At 45.3% G+C, this 23,642-nt stretch overlaps 1 protein-coding gene across 2 annotated transcripts in view; it reads left to right on the top strand.

Annotated features, from left to right (window-relative positions):
* Positions 1-23,642, top strand: part of wwc3 (WWC family member 3) — a 241,309-nt gene that overhangs the window by 142,519 nt on the left and 75,148 nt on the right. For both annotated transcript variants that reach the window (XM_038802573.1, XM_038802572.1), the window contains exon 5: positions 650-729. In XM_038802573.1, coding sequence (XP_038658501.1) covers positions 650-729 — 80 coding nt within the window. The remainder of the gene's footprint in view (positions 1-649; positions 730-23,642) is intronic.

Here is a 23,642-nt window from a genome sequence, read left to right as displayed (position 1 = left end):
TCCTTCTGCACTGTAAATTCTATGAGAAAAGAAACAATGCCTACTGTTTGTAATATTAACTGATTGTTGGTAGTGAAGTGGGCCATGTACCAGTGGCTATACTATTTTGCCACTCCCAATCTTCAGCTTGAAGTCTGCTGGCCTCTGTGTTGGCAGAAACTCTTTAATTTATGGTGTGGAGATGCCGGCATTGGACTGGGGTGAGCACAGTAAGAAGTCTTACAACACCAGGTTAAAAGTCCAACATGTTTGTTTCAAACACTAGCTTTCGGAGCACTGCTCCTTCCTCAGGTGTTGTAAGACTTCTTACTGTGCTTTAATTTATGGAATTAGGATCAAATAGAAGCATTTAAAAATGTGGATTTCACTGAGTCCCAATGCCTAACTTTACTTCTTAAATGATGGCAAAGGAGGTGTTTTGCTGCTCGATTTTGGCTGCTATAACGAGAGAGGAATCAAAACTACGTTGATGCACTAAATCACACTAAATGTGACTAAATGCCAGGCAATCCACTGGAACAATTGGCACGATCGGCCCGGCAGTCTGACGGATTACATTTAATTCCGATAATCTGAATTAAAATGTCTAGTTACTATTAGATACTTGGACCTGGCTGCATTTATTGGAAGTGACTTGCTTTATTACTAGGTTTCCAGATTGAAAAGGGAGTTAGCACAGATGAAAGAGGAGTTGCAGTACAAAGAAAAAGGCGTAGAGACACTACAAGAGTAAGTATAATATTGATTCGTAAAAATTATATTTTGACATATGTATTTCTCATTTCCAAACTGAGCATTTTTGAATTGTATGTTGTGTTTAAACCATTTTGGTCTTGTGTGAGAGAATAAAGAATATGTTTTTTAACAATTTATTTTTTACTGGATATGGGCATTGCTGATTAGGCCAGCATTTATTGCCCATCTTTAGTTGCCCTTTAGAAGGTGGTGGTGAGCTGCCTTCTTGAACCGCTTGTCCATATTGTCCATATGGAAGTGATCATCATAACATGAAAAAAAGCATTTAATATTTACATTGGTTTGTATATTTAGGTACAAATTAAGAATATTTGACAGAACTTTAAGCATAAATTGTCTAACCTTTTTTTGTCAATGTGCTGTCTTTCTCATCTTGTGATATGGGACGAGATTCTCCGGTCCCCCAGCCATGTGTTTACTGGCGGGGTGCCATTCACTGGCAGCGGGACTCTTTCTTTCCACCACTTGACAATGGGTATATCCCATTGAACTACCCCACGCCGCCAGGAAACTCGCGGGCGGGACTGTGCTGCCAGTGGGATTAGAGAATCCCAATGGCTGGAATTCTCTGGCCATTGGGATTCTCTTGTCCCAGTGGCAGCACACTCCCACCCGTGAGTTTCCTGGCAGAGAATTCCGGCCATGATCGGCTTTGCGAGTTTCCAACACTGTGAGCATTACAGTACTGGGTATACCAGTACTCAATCAATAACTTCAGGAATAGGCAGTAGTGATTATGCTGAAGATTTATGGAAGTGATTAGTTACCTGCTTTCTGGAAATCACACCTGTGATTTATAATAGCTAAGCACAACTTCCAGGGAACTATGGTCAACATCATAATCAAATTTAATTTCTCTTTACCCTTGGATGGTATTTGTTTTAAAGTGCTGTCTATCATATGTTTTTTGCATGTCGATTTGCCATTTCACTACTGTAAAAATGTCTTGTATGGTTACAGCTAAATATTTCCTCCAACCCATCAATGGAATTTCAAACTGGCCATTCTGAAGTTATTTAAATCAGTCTTAATTTTTCTTCAGTGTGAGGAAAGTTGCAGTTGTGAATTTTAATAGTTTTCCAAAACATCCCTCATTTTCATTAAAAAGGGAATGTAAGTGCAGAAACTGGAATATATTTCTATTACTGAGACCCTGGGATAACAATTTGATGATGCCGGCCTGCCTGTAAGCCTGAGGCTTGATTGAAGTTGCTCTACAGGAAGAATAGTTTGAAATAATCCGCAAGTGAGGCAGCCCAAGTGCTTGACCTGTCCCTTAAATAATTGTGAAAAGGGGTCCTTCAACCGGAATTGGGTCCTTTGCTTGTGAGTATTGAGGGCCTCATGCCTGATTTTGGCAGCCGCCTTTTTTATTTTAGGGTCTGTTTGAGATGACAAAAAAAATAGACCTGTCAAATGTTCACCGTACGATGATCCTCTGTGCAAATTGACGATACGATGTATAAATTGATGGGCTTTGCTTCTCCTTTGCACAGAAAAACGGGCACAGGACGAAGTTGGCACGGTAGCATAGTGATTAGCACAGTTGCTTCACAGCTCCAGGGTTCAAGGTTCGATTCCCGGTTTGGGTCACTGTCTTTGCGGAGTCTGCACGTTGTCCCCGTGTATGCTTGGTTTTTCTCCGGTGCTCCAGTTTCCTCCCACAGTCCAAAGATGTGCAGGTTAGGTGGATTGGCCATGCAGACTTGATGGGCCGAGTGGCCGCCTTCTGCATTATAAATTCTAGGATTCTGTGAAGTCTTAGGAAACCGCTCTGAAAGCTAGTGATTCGAAACAAACCTGTTGGACTTTAACCTGGTGAACCCAAAAACTATTGACAGGAAACAGGAGGTGAAATGTATGGACCAATAAATGGGGTGTGTGCTAACTGTAAAACCTTGGTATAGATCATAGAATTTACAGTGCAGAAGGAGGCCATTCGGCCCATCGAGTCTGCACTGGCTCTTGGAGTAAGCACCCTACTTAAGCGCACACCTCCACCGTATCCCCGTAACCCAGTAACCCCACATAATCTTTTTGGACACTGGAGGGCAATTTATCATGGCCAATCCACCTCAGCTGCACATCTTTGGACTGTGGGAGGAAACTGGAGCACCCGGAGGAAACCCGCGCAGACACAGGAGAACGTGCAGACTCCGCACAGACAGTGATCCAAGCCGGGAATCGAACCTGGGACCCTGGAGCTGTGAAGCAACTGTGATAACCATTGTGCTACCATGCCGCCATTTGGGGCTTTGTAGATCAGACGAAAGACCAATTCCACCTTTGATTTTGTATCTAGCGGCTGTAAATGCAAAAGCAAGAAGGCAATATTAGTTTTGAAGAAGCTATCTTCTCGTAATGTAAGATGCAATTGAAAAAGTCAGCAAATCTCCAATGGCAGAGTGGGATAGGATATGTACTGTTATTAAGAAAGGGGAGGATTTTCTTTTGTGTTCTGCGCAGATTTAGTCAAGATATTGCTACTTTTACATGGAATGAAACACGACTTGGATTGGTTTTGGTAGCAAGCCAATGGGTGCCCTATCGGTAGGGGAAGCATTTGGGGCAGCACAGTATAATTAGGTTCAGTGCAAGAGTAGAAGAGAACAGCAATAATTTGAGGATAAGGAATAGCAGTACAGTAGTGAGAGAAAAGGGAACTCCAAATTAAATGGAAGAGATAATTGGCCGTTAACTCTGCAGATCAGCCGTATGAAATAATTAAACAGGAGATAATTAAACTAGGCTTCTATGAACGAATAGGGAGATGAGACTAAATTTGATAGTTTATTTAACGCAGAAAAAAATCAAGGAAAAGACAGGAATATCACACAAATTCAAAAGGGAAGTGTGAGAGACAATGAACAAGAAGCATAAAGCGTTGTATTGATCTTGTTTATGTATAATGAAAAAAAATTTCTGAATAAAAATATTTTAAAAAAGAAGCATAAAATGTAACGTAAAAGTTTCCATGTGGTGGTGTGTTAGTCGTAAGCATAATCAAGTAAGGATAAGGATGTGGAAGGTGAGCATTTAGTGGAGTGGAGTTAAGTAATGCTATAAGTACGAGATGAGAGATGAGTATTTGGCATTGGTATTCACAGGAAAGTTGGTATTTTAATGGGAGAATCTCCAATATAAGACAAGGGGAGATGGACCTAAAGAGCCTATTCAAACTTCCAAATAGACAAATGACCAAGAGTTGGTGTTTTACATCCAGAACTAACAGGGAAGAAGGAATATGAACACTTAACTATAATTTCCGAAACCCTCTGAATAGGAAATGTGTCCAAGAGAACTGGAAGATGGCAAATGTGATCCTACGCTACAAGAAAGATACTGAATGAGAAAGTGAATTATTGGCCAGTAGACTTACTTTAGTATCTGGATGTAAAACACCAACTCTTGGTCATTTGTCTATTTGGAAGTTTGGGCAGCATGGTAGCATTGTGGATAGCACAATCGCTTCACAGCTCCAGGGTCCCAGGTTCGATTCTGGCTTGGGTCACTGTCTGTGCAGAGTCTGCACATCCTCCCCATGTGTGTGTGGGTTTCCTCCGGGTGCTCCGGTTTCCTCCTACAGTCCAAAGATGTGCAGGTTAGGTGGATTGGCCATGGTAAATTGCCCTTAGTGTTGGGTGGGGTTACTGGGTTATGGGGCTAGGGTGGAGGTGTTGACCTTGGGTAGGGTGCTCTTTCCAAGAGCCGGTGCAGACTCGATGGGCCGAATGGCCTCCTTCTGCATTGTAAATTCTATGAAATGTAAGCTACCATTCTGTCATAAGGATTGAAGTTACTAAGCACTGCCTTTAAGGAACTTACTTTAATCAAGATTGGGCCGTATAGATTCTGAAGGGATCTCAAGCTTGACAAACCTTATGAAACCATTGAAAAGCAGTTGTGGTTTTCATGGATTTTCAAAAGCATTTCCTACAGCAGCACGCAAGAGACTTGTGGTTCAAATAATGTCACGCAAAATTTAAGGGATTGTGGATGGGGAGTCAGAAAGCAGAGAGAAGGTAAAAGAAAGTTTGTTGGTGTAGGGTGGTGCAGTGTGAGGTGTTCCACACGAATCCTTGCTGGTGTCAGTTCAATATTTTGTGTAAACTGTGCACATTTTGGAATGAATATAACCATATAAAAATTTGCTGAGAAGGGGGGTCACATGATGTAAGCGCGGGAGCGGTTATGTTTTCGCGAGTTCTGGCTCTACTTGTCTTTTAATCCTTTTTTTATCCTCTTGCACAACACATAATTATTTGAACCTGGTGCATATGTCCTCTACTATGTTCCTGGAAGATCCTGGCTAAATGTTGGCGATGGGGAGCTGAGTTAAGTCAAGAAAATCTTTGTTTGATTGAAGCAGTTGCAGATGGCCAGATTGGGCCAAGTTCACGGTGGCAGTTTTGCTGGTGATGGGCCTACGCTTCAGCAATGCTATGATGGCTGCCATCATGAGTGAAATTGTGGACGACAGTCTCAACTCCCCGGCACAGATTATTGGTGCTCACATTGATGAACTGCGAGATATCCTAAAGGGAATGGATGAAGTGGAGAAGGGAATCCTATCAGTCTTGGTAATATATGAGCACAGAGACATTTGTCATCTATTATACTTGCAAAGTTACTTCAGTCATTGGAAATCCTCCTGCATGGTATGTCGAACATCCTGGTTTATTCAGTGAGATGGGGGCTGGACTCTGTACCCAAGTCTTCCGAGGGGAGCTAGGAATGAATTCCCGGCCAAATTTGTGAACGAGTTGCCATGCTTTCATAATCTTCATTTTGAAGTTTCGAGTTCGATGGAGCATGTTATATCCAGTCTTCAAGGCCTGGGGTCGATCGAGGATTCCGACCACAAGTCTTAGGTTGTCTTGCCTTCTGTATTTGTTGAGAAGGGCTGGAGGTGGCCAGGCGCGACTGGTCTTCGCCATCTGCCAGGGCCTAGTTTTCTTCATATCCGGGATCTGGGACTACAATATGATGGAGGTGCAGAGGATTGGGAGAAACTCTGGATGGATCCTGGATGTTGCTCGGCGATCCTGTCATGACTTTTGCCTTTCCAAGCTCTGTGGGTGTTTATTTTATCCTGCAGTTCATCAATAATCCTGAACTTGTCCCATTGTGTTAATACCCCTGATTTTGTGTTATTACACTGTACCAGGATCAAAAGTATGATATATGAGCACAGAGCCATCTGTCATCTGTTATACTTGCGAAGTTACTTAATTTTCCTTCGTGTTTGTTGATGGTGTTTGTTGTTCTTCATGTATCGTGCTGTCTTTATCTTGTTGTAGTTGTTCCGTATTCTGCGCTGTACGTTCTTCAGCTGTTTTAGGGCTGTTGCATGCTTCTTCTGGTGGTTGCATTGCAAAAGGTTGCTGAACTTTGAGTTGAGCTCTTCTGTTCCTTTGTAAGACAGCACCTTCATCTGTAATGATGAGATACAAGTTTGGATCTGCTTGTTGCAGTACCTTTGCCTGCTTAGACCTTCCGTTTCCTTTGGAATCTTCCCATCTAACCGTGTCCTCTGGCTGCAAAGATCGGAGTCTTTTTGTGGATCCATCGTAGAATCCCTTCTGCCTCGTTTTTGGAGAGATCAGCTGTTTCTCTGACATATAGATCACTGATTCTTGAGGAATATAGGGCAAGGTTGTTCTCAGTTGCCTGTTCATCAGCACCTGAGCTGGCGAGAGTCAATTGATTAGTGGTGCCGAATGGTAGCTTAAGAGCACGAGATAGGTGTCATCCCGGCTATCTACTGCTTTTTCAGGAGCTGTTTAATGATATGAACGCGCTTCTCCGCCTTGCCGTTTGACTGAGGGTAGAGAGAACTGGAGGTAATATGTTGGAAATCATGCTGCCGTGCAAATTATGCCCACTCAAAACAGGGACCATTGTCACTCATGATCACATTCGGAATGCTATGGTGTGCAAAAATCACTTTGACATTCTTTTAAAAACATATATTTTTATGAAGCTATTTTCAAGTTTTTATAATAATAACAATGACATAAATATGATATAATAAACATTCTCCCCCCCCCCCCCCCCCCCCCCCCCCCCCCCAGCCCAATCTCCCCCCCACCCCCCCGCTTTGGAATTCTGCTTCTGCTGACATTTTAATTTTCCCCAAGAAAGTTGATGAACGGCTGCCACCTCCGGGAGAACCCTAACATTGACCCTCTTAAGGTGAACTTTATTTTCTCGAGGCTGAGAAACCCAGCCATGTCACTAACCCAGGTCTCTACACTCAGGGGCTTCGAGTCCCTCCATATTAATAAGATCCGTCTCTGGGCTATCAGGGAGGAAAAGGCCAAGACGTCAGCCTCTTTCGCCCCTTGAACTCCCGGCTCTTCCGACATTCCAAAGATCGCCACCTCCGGGCTCGGCACCACCCATGTTTTGGGTAACGCGAAACGCTGCCAAAACCCCCAAAGCTTCGGGCATGCCCAAAACATGTGGACATGATTTGCTGGACCTCCCGCGCAACTCGCACACCGGTCCTCTACCCCAAAAAACTTGCTCATCCGAGCCACTGTCATGTGTGCCCGGTGGACTACCTTAAATTGTATCAGGCTAAGCCTGGCACATGAGGAGATGTATTAACCCTGCTTAGGGCATCTGCCCACAGACCCGTCTGTATCTCTTCCCCCTAGCTCACTGCCCACAGACCCGTCTGTATCTCTTCCCCCTAGCTCATCCTCCCACTTGCCCTTAAGCTCCTCCACCGTAGTTTCCTCCACATCCAAAAGTTCCTGGTAAATATCTCATACCTTCCCTTCTCCCACCCAGGTATTGGAGATTACTCTGTCCTGTATCCCGGCAGCAGCAGGAAGGTCGGAACCTGCTTTCTCAAGAAGTCTTGCACCTGCAAATCCCTAAACCCATTCCCTGCTGGCAATTCAAATTTATCCTCCTAGGCTTTCAAGCTGGGGAAGCTCCCGTCTGTAAATAGATTCCCCCATCCTCCTAATTCCTGCCTTTTGCCATCTCCAGAACCCACCGTCCAGCCTATCCCGGTACAAACCGATGGTTATTATAAATCAGGCTCCCTTCACTCTCTTATATCTCCTCCACTGCCCCCAGATCCTCAGAGCCGCCACCACCACCGGACTTGTGGAGTATCGGGCCGGCGAGAACGGAAGAGGTGCCGTTACCAGTGCTCCCAAACTTGTGTCTTTACATGACACCGCCTCCATCTGCTCCCACACCGACCCCTCCCCCATTATCCACTTCCTAATCATAGCTATGTTAGCCGCCCAGTCGTAATTGCAAAAGTTTGGCAGTGCCAACCCCCCCCCCCAAACAGCACTTTTTTCACTTGCGGGGTTTTACCCGCCCACACAAAGCCCGCAACACTTTGACTTTCTTAATGACACATCTGGCCCTAGAATTTGACAGCTGTGCTATCTCTGGAAAGTTAGAGAAACTGTCTATGACCAGAAGGTACTCCTTCCATTCAAGTGGAAGAGATCCATGCAGCAGGGTAGCATGGTGGTTAGCATAAATGCTTCACAGCTCCAGGGTCCCAGGTTCGATTCCCGGCTGGGTCACTGTCTGTGTGGAGTCGGCACGTCCTCCCCCTGTGTGCGTGGGTTTCCTCCGGGTGCTCCGGTTTCCTCCCACAGTCCAAAGATGTGCGGGTTAGGTGGATTGGCCATGCTAAATTGCCCGTAGTGTCCTAAAAAAAGTAAGGTTAGTAAGGTTAATGGTTGTTGGGTTACGGGTATAGGGTGGATACGTGGGTTTGAGTAGGGTGATCATGGCTCGGCACAACATTGAGGGCCAAAGGGCCTGTTCTGTGCTGTACTGTTCTATGTTCTATGTTCTAAACTTCTGCCATGGAGTTGTGACTATCTCGCCCAACTGCATCGGCTCCTTGCTCTGCCGGCGCTGAAATTCCTGGCAGGTTTCGCAGTTATCAATGCAATGTCATGGTTTATCCCTGGTCAATTAACTGCCTCGCTGGCTCTACATGTGACCTTTTCCATCCCCAACTGCCCTTCACGGAGCTTCATAAGGCTCAATGACCGTAGTAACTGTGGAATCACAATCCGTTGATTCCGCAGCAATAATCCATTCATATCACTTAACTCTGCTCGTGCATTGTAAAAACTTGAGCAGGATCCTTTGGGCCATCCTTCATGGTTTCTTTTTAAATTATTTTTGACTTATTGTCAGATACTGGCAGAGATTCAGTTACAAGGTTTACATGGACCTGCACGTATTCATCCAACTGAAGCGTTTCCTCATTGCCGGATGCTCTACGTAGTGTATCAGCACATTGAGATGCTTTCCCGGGGTATAAATCAGTTCGAAGTCATACTGTTGCAACTTCATGATCATTTGCTGAATCCTCGGGGACATCTTGTTAAGTTTTTGTTTTTAATGATGGCGACCAATGGCCTGTTGTCAGTCTCCACTACAAACGTTGAAAGATCATACACATAATCATGGAACTTTGCTAGCCCATTAATCAGCTCGAGGCATTCGTTTCAATTTGTGCATACCTGCGTTCAGTGTCAGACATTGATCTGGATGCATATGATACTGGAAGCTTGTTTCCTTCCAGATCCTGTTATAGGACTGCTCCCAAACCATCCTTTGATGAGTCAATTAAGATTTTCGTATGCTTTGCTGGGTCGAAAAAAAGTCAGGACTGGCGCTGTTGTCCATGAAACTTGCAATGCCTGCCATTCTTCGACCACTGGAATGTTGCATCTTTCTTTATAGTCTCCATAAGATGTGCAGTTTTAGCCGCAAGATTGGGAATGGATTTGCCCACAAAATGAGTCATCCCTAGCATTCTTAATATGCCTTTTTTATCAGTGGGACGTGGCATCTGCAGAATTGCTTTTATTTTGTCTTGAACGCCTTGTACGGAGAGCTTGTCTCCCAGGAAGGTGTTGCTGTGCAGACCGATTTGACATTTTGCCCTGTTCGACTTCAGACCGTTCTACTTGATACTCTTCAGGACCCTGAGAAACCATCTATTGTTCTTCCCGTGTTGATTATGTCATCCACATAAACTCAGATTCCTGGAATCCTTTCAACTATGTGCTCCATGGCACGATGAAAAATTTCTGAAGCAGCAATTATGCCAAATGGCATTCTTCAGAAGCAATATCTTCCAACGGGTGTGTTGAACTTTCATAATTTAGTGCTTTCTTTATCTAGTTTAAGTTGCCAGAAGCCTTGTGACATGTCTAATTTACTGAAACAGGTTGCTCCTGCCATCTCGCGCGTTATCTCCTCCCTTTTTGGTATAGGGTAATGTTCCCTTTTAATATCAAGATTCAAATTTTTAGGGTCCGTACAGATTTGTCGGTCTCCATTATGCTTCTTGACACAGACCAGGAAGTTTATCCAGTCTGTAGATTCCTTTATGTGCTTAATTACGCCTAAAGCTGTCATTCTCTCCAGCTCAGCCTTTAATTTATCCCGTAATGGACCTTACGTAGGCCCAATCCCCGCTCTAGCCCTGTAACCCCACCTAATCGTTTGGACACTAAGGGGCAATTTAGCATGTTCAGTTCACCTAAACTGCAAATCTTTGGACTGTGGGAGGAAACCAGAGCACCTGGAGGAAACCCACACAGACCGGGGGAGAAAGTGCACACTCTACACAGTCACCTGAGATTGGAATTGATCCCGGGCCCGTGGCGCTATGAGGTAGAAGTGCTAACAGCAAAGGGGGCACCTTGATTCGAACCAGGGACTCTTTATCTGCAGTCAAGTGCTCCACCACTGAGCTATATCCCCACATGAATGCACCTTAGCAATGATACATTGTACCATCATCCCTGTTATCCTGAGATCCTCCATTCTTTCTGGTTTCCTTTCATTTCCGTGCAAAAGGAGATACCGACAACAATACTTACGATGATCGATAATCTGAACCATTTGTATGACTATTTGCTAGCTTTCTCTGTATGTATATGTGGAATAATAATCATTGTACTGTACTAAATTTTGGAGATTTGTGTCTTGTGGTTGAATGTAAAATGATAATCCTTGAATAAAAATATTCACTTAATTAAGGAGGATTGGGATATAGTGACAGACAAGCGGAGAGGATAGATAGATTAGCAAGGTAGGCTGATAAGTAGGAAATGCAGTTTAATGTAGGAAAATATTAAGTAAAATGTTTGGAATATAACAATAGGAAAAGAAAATGTATCTTAAATGGTATGGAGTACCATTAAAACCTTTGGTAAGTGGATTCGTAAGACAGAAAAAAAGCAAATTACTTTTTTGCTTTTTAACCTAGAAGTTTTTTTTTTAGTTTCAAAATATTTTTGAACATTTTTATTAGAGTTTTTCCTTTTATACACAATGAAAAGAAACAAATTAACCTAGAAGCATTGAATACAAAAGCAAGAAGGCAATATTAGACTTACAGAAGCCCATCTGCTTGTATGAATGTACAATGGTGAGTCCCGCCAAGCCGCCTCGGCACCCGCACGCGATTCTCCCACCCCCCCAAACCGGCGCGGCGAGATTCACGGCTGGCCGCTGGGAGAATCGGCGCTCGCCGTTTGTAACGTGCCCCGCGAAGCACGCTAAGCCCGCGCGCCAAGTGTCACGGCGGCTGACGCGCACGATGACGTCAGCCGCGCAAGCGCGGATTGGACGACTCCAACCCACGCATGCGCGGATGACGTCATCACGCATATGCGTCAAACCCGCGCATGTGCGGGCCATCATGCCCCTCAGCCTGCGGGGCGGCGGAGGAACAAAGAGTGCGCGGGTATCGGACCCGCTGCCCGCGATCGGTGCCCACCGATTGCGGGCCCATGCCACCCTTCGGTGCCATGGTTGTCCGGAACGGCACTTTGCGGCCTTTTTCTCGAACGGTGAGAGCAGGTGTGTTTGCGTTCGTGAAAACGGCCGTAAAGGCCTGAGAACTCGGACCATCGGCCAGGGGAGAATCGCTGTCCGCTGTAAAAAAACGGCGAGCAGCGATTCGGGTCGTGGGGGGGGGGGGGGGGGGAGAATAGCGGGAGGTCGGGAAAAATGTCGGGAAGGTCCTCCCGCTATTCTCCGACCCGTCGTGGGCAGCGGAGAATCGCGCCCTTTTAGTCTCCCGATGGGAGAATTGCGCCCGTGGTTTTCTAAACTATACTGAATATGGACCACTTTGAAATTAGCTTGAGGCAAGACCTCCATGATATGCATCAATATGTGCGTGTATTGTATGACATCACCCTTTCCAAAGCAACAGTAATAAAGAGAAAAAGGTGAGCCTTCTGAGGGATTATTTTACTTTGTGGTTGGGAGAGATTTCCTAAAGCTGAGGGAAGGTCCATATTGCCTAACAAGTGAAGAGCTATTTTGATTGGCTATGGGGCAGTTTGAGGATTCGCCCACCTGGGACCTGTGAAAATGGGGGACGGCAATAGTCTAGGCTCAACAATTCACTCAAGTTGGCAATAATTTATGTACTTGGAGGATCTGTTTCCAGTTTGTCTGGTGTAGACCTTTTGGGGATGTTTTAACACTACTTGGCATGTAGCATGTGTGCTTGGGAAGAACAGGTGGTTTTCAACACTCTTGAGGCTCTAGCTCTGTTGTCGGTGAATTAATAGAGATTAATTGTTGTGATTAGGCATTTACTCCATTATTGTTGTGTCACTGAACTTGACCAAACCTTTGGCCACTTATCCTTTATATCCCCTCTTTTGAACAGTATACATTTTTGTCTGATTGCATTCTCCTGAGGTTCCTGTGGTGCTTTTACTATGTGAAAGGCACTACGTGAATGCACTTTGTTGTTGTTACATTTTATTTTGGAAAATAATTTGTGTAGAATGTAGGTTTCTGGAACATTCAAACATTTCTCTAGTGTCCAAGTTGAGAGTTAAATTGATGCACTTTCCGATGAGCTACAAAATTGGCTCCGTCACAATCATAAATGAATTTGTGATGTACATGATTCATATTCTGTTCGTCTAGACAGCAACAATCTTTACAATCCCAAGGCAATTCATAATGCGGAATGCTTTTAAATGATGAGGTGCTTCATAAATGCAAGTATTATTATGTGTTGTTCATTGTTCCAGTGTGGCCGTTCCCCATTCATGACTGACTACAGATTTCAATAAACAGACTGAGAACCTTTTGAACCAACAGTGTATCCCTACTTTCAGGCATTGGCTTAAGCCAGGTTTAACAGTTAGCCCTGAATTGGAGGAGTGTACTGAACATCAGGGTGAGGGAAGCCCATATCATTCTCCCTTCACCTCAGAAAGTGAAACTTATCATATCAGGTTGCTGCACGAATGCCATCTGTATGTTCGGATGCATTGACGGATAAGCACTTGCATAGTAAGGCTCTTTGAGCATTAAGACTAAATTTCACACAGACCCACATTAAAATATGACCAATAACTTGGTCTAAAGAGGTAGGTTTTAATGAGTGTTTAAATAACAAATAGAGGGAAAGGGATGCAGGTGTTAATTTGTATAATAATTTAAATAGACAGTTCACATAGGACTGCATTCTTTCCAAAAAGCTGTTTTGAGTTATTAGAATCTGGTATCAGCGCTTTCTTGGTTAACACATTCTCCGACAATTTAGATTAAAAAATTATGCGCTGCCCTGTTTCACGCACTCTGTTAAGATGAGATGGATTGAACCCATCAGTGACAAGATTCCCCATGGATTATGTGGTGTCACTTCCAGGGCTATGGGGAAAGAACTGGGAAGTTGGAGTATTTGGATAGTTTAGGAAAGGTGACAGAGGGATCCCAGGGATTATAGATCAGTTAGTGTAACATTTGCTGCTGGGAAATTGCTGGAATCTATAATTAGGATAGGGTGACTGAACATCTGATCAGAGAGAACCAGTATGTGACATAGAATTTACAGTGGAGAAGGAGGCCATTCAGCCTATCGAGTCTGCACCGGCTCTTGGAAAGAGCACCCTACCCAAGCCCATACCTCCACCCTATCCCCATAACCCAGTAACCCCACCTAACACTAAGGGCAATTTGGACACTAAGGGCAATTTAACATGGCCAATCCACCTAACCTGCACATCTTTGTTAAGGGTAGGTCATGTCTGATTAATCTGATGGATTTTTTTGAGGAGGTGACTAAAGTAGTGGCCAGGGGTCTGTGGATGTTATTTATATAGACTTCCGGATGGCATTTGAAAATGTTCACTATAAGAGTCTGTTAGTTGTTGCAGCTCATGGAATTGAAGGTAAATTATTGACCTGGTTAGGAAATTGGCTGTACAGAAGCAGACAGGGAGTTAGGATAATGGTAGGTACTCTAATTGGCAGGGTGTGATTAGGGGCAGCCCTCAAGCATCTGTGTTGAAGCCTCAACTATTCAATGTATTTATTAATGACTTAGATGATTGGAAAGAAAGCCACACATCTAAATTTGTAGATGATGCAAAGATAGGCAGCATTATGCTGCGGGAAGCAAACATTAGATAGATCAAACAAATAGGTAAAACTATGACAATTGGATATCTGCATAGGTAAATGAGAGACCCTCCGTTTTGGACATAACAAGGCTAGTACAGGGCACTTCCTAAATGGTTAAAATCTAAACAATGGAGGTTCAATGTGATTTGAGTGTCCAGTTACATTTAACCATTAAAATCTCATGAACTGGTGCAAAAAATAATTAAAATATGAATGGAATGCTGGCCTATTTATTTAGAGGACTAGAATACAAGAGGAGAAGTCATGTTTCAGCTACACAAAGCACGAGTTAGACCGCAGCTGAAGTACTAAGAGAGATTCTGGGTACCACACCTTGGTATATTGTTGGTCTTGGAGGGAGTGTAGCAGTGTAGGTTTACCAGAATGATACCTGGAATTTGCATCAAATTACCAGGGAGGGTTTCGCAATCCAGGGTTGTATTCTATAGAATTCAGCAACTTTCGGTTTGATTTGCTTTTTTAAAAAAAATTCATGAAGGGAATAGCTAGGGTAGATAGGGAGGAAATATTTCCACTGTGTGCAGTCATGGACCAGGGCGCATAAAAAAAATTAAAGTGACATTTTAGAACTCTCCTCCATGCAAAGGGTGGTAAATGTTTGGAACTCTCTTCCGCAAACAGCAATTGATGCTGGAGCAATTGTTCATTTTTAATCTGAGATCAATCCATTTTCGTTAAGGTACGAAGGGATATGGGTATAGCTCGGTCTGTGGAGTTAGGTCACATATGAGATGTCCAATTTCTCCATTGCTTTTTGCATTGGCAATTGAGCTGTTGGCGATGGTGCTTCGGGCATCGACGAAGTGGAGGGAAATAGAGAGGGTGGGTGTGGAATATTGAGTGTCCCTATATGCGGACGACTTGCTATTATATGTTCCGGATCCGAATTCTAGTATGAGTAGGATTATGGAGATGCTGACTAAATTTGGCAGTTCTCGGGGTATAAGTTAAATGTGGGGAAAAGCAAGGTGTTCCCGATAAGTTCCCAGGTACATGGAATGGTTCTGGAGAAGTTGACCTTTCGGCTGGTTAGGTCGTGTTTTCAGTATCTGGGAATGCAGGTTGCGCATTATTGGGCGCTGCTGCAAAAGTTGAATGTGGTTAATTTGGTAGAGGGATTGCAGGAGAGTTTAAAGAGGTCAGATGTTCTTCCGTTATCGTGAGTCCAAACAGTGAAAATGGCGACTCTTCTGAAGTTTTATTTATTTTTTTGAATCTCAATCTTTGGGAGGGTAAACAAAATAATTTCAGCATTTATATGGGTGGGTAAAGTGTTTGGAGGGTATTTTGTGGGGGGGGGGGGGGGGGGGGGGGGGGCGGAGTGGCGGCAAATGTGGAGAAGGTTCGGAAATGGGTTGTGGAGGGTCGGTTTGCATGTGGATGGAGGAGGCTTTGTGTACGGGGACATGTTTGAGGATACTGGGGTTGGCTGATGGCTCTGCTTCCGCTCTCATTGGTTAAAACTCTATGAGCCCAATGGTGGTTGCTTCGTTAAGCGTTTGGATTCAGTTTAGGCAACATTTAAGGTAGAGGGCATGTCGCTGGGGCGCCGATTTGTGGAAATAATAGATTTATTCCAGCAGGATTGGATTCAACGTACAGGGTTTGGGAATGGGAGGGGATAGAGAAGATTAGGGACCCATTCCTGAAATTTGCAGAGTTGGGGGAGCTGGTAGAGAAGTTCAGTTGCCGCGGGGGAATGGGTTCCAGTACTTGCAGATTAGGAATTTTGTGAGAAAGGAGTTGTCCATGTTTCCGCAGAGGCTCACGTGTTGGCCTTTGCCTCCCTGATAGCCCGGAGGAGGATCTGGTTAGGGTGGCGGGCTCAGGAATTGCCATGACAGCGGGGTGGGTGAGCGACCTGGCGGAATTCTTATATTTGGAGAAGTTTGTCATTAGGGAGTTGGAGGAGGGGTTCTACTCTAGGTAGAGGCTGCCCATCTCCTTCTTTAAGACTTGGTAAATGTTAGCGGAAGGAGGGGGGGGTATGTGGGGGGTAGGGGAGGGTTGTATTTTATATTATACTTACAAAATGGGGCATGTGGCATGATGTGGCACATGGGGTGTTTATGGTGAGACATGTATACGGATACATGTAATGTTGTATTTGGTATTTAAAATGAAAATGTCTTGAATAAAAATATTTTTAAAGGAACTATCAGCCAGGATCTCAATGAGTGGTGAAAGGAGTTCTAGGGGCAAAATGGCCAGTTCTTTTTCCTGTATCCCTATGTTTCTAAGACAGGGGTGGGCAAACTACGGCCCGCGGGCCGCATGCGGCCCGCCAAAGGTCTTTATGTGGCCCACCAAGATCAAGTCATAAAAAAAAAATCTTTTTTTAAAAACATTTTTTTTAAAAATAAGGTTAATGGAGGGGGCTGTTGGGTTACTGGTATAGGGTGGATACGTTGACTTGAGTAGGGTGATCATTGCTGGGCACAACATGTGTTTCATGTGAAGTTGCTTTTTTTTTTCTTTAAAAACCTTTTATTTTGGCTATTTTAAATATTAAGTATTTTACTTAATATACTATGCGGCCCTTTAAAATTGTGAATTTCTGAATGTGGCCCTTGCACGGAAAAGTTTGCCCACCCCTGTTCTAAGAGCTTCCAAAGCACAGGGCCTATTGGCTCCTTCTGTTTTGTAGGATTCTACAATTATTTTCTCTTTGGAAAAGCAGCTATTTGATCACCCTTAACAAAGGTATTGTGAATACACATCGTAACAAACCATTTAAAAAAAAATCATTTACAGGTTGTGGGTGGCGCTGGTTAGGCCAGCATTTATCGTCCATCCCTAGTTGCCCTTCAGAAGGTGGTGGTTAGTTGCCTTCTTGAACCACTGCAGTCATTGAGGTGTAGGTATACCCACTGTGCTGTTAGGGAGGGAGTTCCAGGACTTTGACCCAGCGATGGTAAAGGAACGGCGATATATTTCCAAGTCAGGGTGATAAATTATCTGCATATATATCAACTAATCCAGTTAAAGGGCAGCACGGTGGCATAGTGGTTAGCATTGCTGCCGACAGCGCTGAGGACCTGGGCTTGAATCCCGGCCCTGGGTCACTGTCTGTGTGGAGTTTGCACGTTTCCCCCGTATATGCATGGGTTTCACCCCCACAACCCAAAGATGTGCAGGATAGGCGGATTGGCCAAGCTAAATTGCCCCTTAATTGGAAAAGATAATTGGGTACACTAAATTTGTAAACAAAAAACTAATCCAGTTAAAGCAGGCGTATCATCGCAAGTAACTTTTGCACTAAAATTAGACTTGCGCAACTGCAGGCACCAAAAGTACAGGTTGTTACTTAGAAGGCCCTTTGAGAGGAGAACAGGGAGGTGTACAAGTTTACCATTGTAATTTGACATGAACGTCGTATTTATAAAGTTTGTTAGGATCTCTAATCTTGCAGCAGCTCTGTTTGGAAAATTAATCCTTAAACCAGAGGGCCAAAATTTGAAACTAATTTAAAATGTTGAATCATAGAATTTACAGTGTAGAAGTCTGCACCGGCTCTTGGAAAGAGCACCCTGCTTCAGCCCATGCCTCCACCCTATTCCCGTAACCCAGTAACCCCACCTAACCTTTTTTGGACACTAAGGGCAATTTATCATGGCCAATTCACCTAACCTGCACATCATTGGACCGTGTGAGGAAACCGGAGCACCCGGAGGAAACCCAAGCAGTCACGGGGAGTACTTGCAGACTCCGCACGGAGAGTGGCCCAAGCCGGGAATTGAACCTGGGACCCTGGAGCTGTGAAGCAACTGTGCTAACCACTGTGCTGCTGTCCCCCCCATTATGCTCCCTCCATTTGCTGTCTGGTGGTCGTCCTCATGTTGAATATTGTAAATAAAGCATTAATGTAGGTAGGATGATTGGTTATTTTAGCATTTTTGAGTCCGTTTAACTCGCAACAGGGATCATAATCTTTATCCAGATTTTTCATTTGGAAAACTATTGCTCAAGTCATGCACTTAAAGGATGAACCTGTTTTATTTATAATGATGTAATGTTTCATGATGATGCTTAAATACATATTTAAAATTTTTAAATTTAAAATGCTTTAAATTTAAAATTTAATATGTTATAAAAATATGTAATTTCTTAGTTAGCTACGTAATGTTGAATGGTATGTGGTCGACACAAAAGTGCTGCTGGCTTTTTAAAAATAAATCAAACTTGTATTCTGCAGTGGGTCATTATTTTAAATGGGTAAATGCCTTTGTAAAAGTAGCAGGTAAAGAAGCTTCAGAACTCATTGAAGATCCATGAATAATTTTGATAACAAGATTGCACAACATAATTTGAGGAGAAGCTCTCTGACTTGAAATTAAGGAACTAGCGAAGATTTGTAATCACAGGGAGGCAGAGAGGAGGTTGCTACCCATCAATTATTCAATCCTACAATATATTTGAAGGACTAGAGGCAGTGATGAACTTCAAAAAAGACTGGAGAATGAAGTCGCCCTGAATACCATATTGTTATTTATTGTTTGTTGAAGCTGTAACCAGGAGTTCCAACAGTTTTGTTGCCTGCTTGGTGCCAGGGTTCAGGCTATCTACTCGTAGCTGGAAAAGAACTTGCAGCACGAGGGGCAGAATCCAATTGCCCTGGCCCACATTAATTCAATCTACCTGGAGCCATTGACATTAAGTAGAACTGAGATTCTGCTGAGGCAGATTGAGACTCCAGGATCCAATTTAATAGTTAATTTCGTCAAAGATACGAGGCGGAATTCTCCGACGCCCCCCCCCCCCCACCGGGCCGGAGAATCGCTGGGGCGGGGGGCAGCGTGAATACCACCCTGCCGTCCCGGCGCCGGTTTTTCTGCAGGGGCGGGAATCGCGTCAAGCCGGTCGGGGGCGATTGGCAGTGGCCCCCTGGCGATTCTCCGCTCCGCGATGGGCTGAGTGGCCGCCCGTTTTCGGCCAGTCCCGCTGGCGTAAATCAAACAAGGTCCTTACTGGCGGGACCTGGCTCTGCAGGTGGCCTGCGGAGTCCTCGGGGTGGGGAGGGGGATCAGGCCCCACGGTGGCCTGGCCCCCAAACAGGGCCCACCGATCTGCAGGCGGCCCTGTGCTGTGGGGCACTCTTACCCTCCACGCCGGCCGTTGTAACAGTCAGCCATGGCCGGCACAGAGAAGACACCCCCCTCTCCTGCACTGGATCACGCCACAACACGCTGGCGCTCCTGCACATGCACCGGCCGGCAGAGGCCCTTTGGCAGGGGTTGGCGTGGCGCCAACCCTGCTGGCACCAGCCTCACGCCTGAAGGTGCGGAGGATTCCGCACCTTCTGGGTGGGTTGACACCGGGGTGGTTCACGCCACTCCTCGGCGCCGGTACGGCCCGCCCCGCCGGATAGCGGAGAAACCCGGCCAAGAATCTATGGATTACAACCTGAGCCATGGGCGAATTGAGATAGAGTGAAACAAATCAGAGGTTTGAATGCCTGGCTCGGAGTGGTGTGTGAGAGACTTCAATTCATGGGCATTGGCATCAGACCTCAGGAAGGGAAGGTGTGTTTTGGTGAACAACATGCTAAAGGTGGCAGAATTGGTGGGGGCGATGTACTGAATGTGGAGGCTGGTGGGGTAGAAGATGAGGACAAGGGGAGTTTGTTGTGGTCCTGTGAGGGAGGGGAACAGGTGAAACCAGAAGTGACCATGAAGGCATTGCATTATTACATAACCGGTTCACTGATGTCCTTTGGGAGAGAAAACCTGCCTCCCTTTGGCTCTCCAAAGTCATATTGACATGGTTGACACTAAACCGTCTGTTGAAGTGGCCCAGCAAAACATTCTGTTATATCAAATCACTGGGATTCGCGAAGAGGGCTGATCACATGCTCAAAACAATGACTGGACAATAAATGTGGATCATCCCAATGATGTTCACATCCCATGAATTAATTTTTAAAAAAGCAACGGCATCATTGTCGTTTTTCCACAACTTAAAGATTTGCTTCATCAGCTAAACTGAGATGAGAGAGGCAGGGGGCGGGATTCTCCCACCTGAAGGCAGAGTGTTGACGCCGTCCTAAAAACTGGAAGGTTTAACGACGGTGTCATCGGGCTGTTATGTGTAGCGATTCTCTGCCCTACAGGAGGCCAGCATGGCACTGGAGTGACCCACGCCGCTCCAGCTGCTGATCAAATGGGCACCGCGGGTCTGCGCATGTGGGATGCGACCGGCGCGAATGCGTGGTAGCTCCCTTCACCGCGTCAGCCCTGACGCAACATGGCGTAGGGCTACAGGAGCCTGCGCAGAACAAAAGAGACCCCACCACAGAAAGCCGGCCCACCGATCGGTAGGCCCTGATGGGGCCTCACCGCCCACCCACGCACACACCCAGGCCGCCCCCACAGGATGGATGCCAAGGTCCCGCCAGGTAAGACCAGATGTGAAAGGCGCCGGCGGGACTCGTGATTTTTTTGCATGGCCACTCAGCCCATCCGAGGCAGAGAATCGCTGGGGGGGTCACGTAGAGCGACCGCGCCGGCGCCATTGGCGCCAATTCTTCGCTCACCGGAGAAACGGCGAACCGGCTTCGCGCGATTCCCGCCCGGCCTGGCAATTCTCCGACCCGGCATGGGCTGAAAGAATCCCGCCCAGGGAATTTTTAGATTTAAACTTCATTTATTTCCACTGGTAATACTGGGCTGGGATTCTCCGATAATGGGGCTATGTCCCCACGCTGCCAGAAAACGGGCACAAATCACTCCGGACTTTTTTCTGCATTTCTGGCTGCGGATCCGCACATGCGCACGATGGCCAGCTGCGGCGCCGGCCCCGCGGAACATTGCGGACCCACAGCGGGCCAGCGTGGAAGAAGATAGGCCACCCCACCCCGCCAGATCGCTTGCGCCCGCCGATCGGTGGCCCCTGATTGCGCGCCTGTGCGCCCCCCCCCCCCCCCCGAGACTGATTCCCCCAACCCCCCCCCCAACCAGGACGGCCACCGCAGCCGCAACATCGAGCTCCCGCTGGGTGGAACCATACAGGAACCACGCCGGTTGCCAGAGAATCGCACGAAGGCATCGTGTGTCCGACACCCAATACCGTACCCCCGTGCCAGGCGCGATTGCGGCGTGGGGCTCTGAGAATCCCGGCCCTGATTTCTGAGGAGATGATGAAACAATTTTCATTCAGTTCAGTGGGTTACATTTCGTATCAGGGTTCCCTCCTCTGCTCAGAAACAGCTCACTTTAGTGACTGAACTTTGTTCCATTTCGAATGCTACTGATATAGCACTGTCAGCGAGATTAAACTTTGTTTCCCACAGTAGCACTGTGACAAGAGAAAGGCAGGAGGGTGACGAACAGGACAATATCACTTTGTAATTTCTAAGGGGTGATTTACGAATTCGTAGTAGAAGGAGTCTTGCGCTTTTGGTAATTATTCTATTGAGTAATGATTCTTGAACAAAATGTTTGTAAAAATGTTCAAATTCTGGAAATCTGAAACAAGATGAGAAAAATGCTGGAAACACCCAGCAAGTCGATTAGTAAGCAACCATGATGACACAGGTTAACATTTAAATGTTACATTCTTCAGTAGAACCAACTGTTTCTCCTGCTCCCATTACATACATGGGGATACCAATCCTCCTGAATTGTCACGAAATTAATCCCTACAATGCTACTCCATGGCCAATATTAACCATTACCATAGAAACTGGAGTGAAATCTCCAGAAGACCACTTTGTGCAAGACTTGGCATTGCACTTGACCATGGGCTGCTTTCCCCTTTGAGGGAAAGAGCTGACTGCTGGTGATTTAATCTGAGGATCACTACACCTCAGACAAGGGGTAAGGTTGAAACGGTGAGGCCTTCATGAATAAGCCCAGCCGGTATGGGACTTGAACCCACGCTGCTGGCCTCTCTCTGCATCACAGACCAGCGTCTAGCCAACTGAGTTAAAGCAGCCCCAATCGTAGAAACCGCTGTCAATGTCGTCTCCTCGGCTAGTTTTGATAGTTTGAAGGGGTTGAAAATAAATTTTCTAGATTTTTCCTGCTGCTTGGTCCGCCTTTTATTATTTTGTAGCCTCTCCCAGATGATTGCATAGCACTGGTGGATAGGGTGGGTCTGTCATTATGATGTGCTGTAACTGTATGAGACCCACTGAGTGGAACTGTATGTTATTTTCTTACATTCACATATGGTCCATCAAATCAGAGTAGACAGCCCTAGTCATGCAGTTATTGCTTATAAACCTTTGCAATAGGATGCACATTTTCATTGCAGCTTTATGGCACTCAGACTGGATGGTTGGCTGATTAGTCAGACATCATGAACAGACTAGTTTTCCCCTCACTCTCTCCTCTCCCCTTCTCTGGCACCTCCTTCAGCTGTTGGCCCACTGTCATTTTTTCATTTGGCTACAAGTTTACATGCACCATTCTCCAAGAAAAAGAGGACCGTAGTGTGGATTCGACATAGAGCTAAAAGAGTAAGACATCTTTGGGTTGAGGGGGCAAAACACGGGGAGAATGTGCAAACTCCACATGGACAGTGACCCAGAGCCAGGATTGAACCTGGGACCTTAGAGGAGGGAAAGAGGAAAAAATGAAAGACTTGCATTCATATTGTGCTTGTCACGGCCACCGGATGACTCAAACAATTTTACAGTCACTATTGTAATGTCGGAATAGCAGTAGATAATTTGCGCAAGCAAACTCCAACACCAGCTGTGCGATAATGATCAGATCATTTTGTGCTGTTGTTTGAGGGATAGATATTGACCAGGACACCGGGATAATGCGCCTGCTATTCTCTTAAATTGTGACATGGGATCATTTATATCCACCCGAGTCAGGCAGATAGAGCCTTGGTTAAACCGTCGTCTCATCCAAAAGACAGCACCTTCAATAGTGCAGCACTCCTTCCGTACTGCGCTGGAGTGTCAGTCTTGATTTTTGTGCTCAAGTCCTGGAGCGGGACTGGATTCCAGAACCTTGTGATTCAGAGGCGGATGTGCTACCAACTGAGATGCAAGATTTACATACTTAATATAACACGCTAAAATACAACACAAACAAGACAGGGGGTGGGTGGAAGGGTAACCCACAATGAAAAAGAGATGGAGGGTGAAATGCAGCCTGGGGGCGGGTGAGTTCTTACTGGCATGTGCTCTGCTGCATAATGTAAGTTCTAGGAGTCGGACAGCTTTGGTGCTTCTTTCTGAACACTGAGCCTCACCGTTCACTTGTGCAGGGTGGGAGTCCGTGAATTGATTTAGGTTTAGATTTTCTTTTCTTTTCTTCGTTTTTTAACTTGGTAAAATACAAGTCTACCATAACGTATTCAAATCTTAAATTTTATTTTTGTTTTTATTTTATAAATTGTGATTCATCACTCAAACAACGAAGTCAAAAATGTTGTCTGGAGCTCGGTGATAATGAGACACTCAT

Source organism: Scyliorhinus canicula, chromosome 7 (genome assembly GCF_902713615.1).
Source record: "Scyliorhinus canicula chromosome 7, sScyCan1.1, whole genome shotgun sequence".
NCBI lineage: Eukaryota > Metazoa > Chordata > Chondrichthyes > Carcharhiniformes > Scyliorhinidae > Scyliorhinus > Scyliorhinus canicula.
This window is presented reverse-complemented; position numbering and strand designations above follow the sequence as displayed.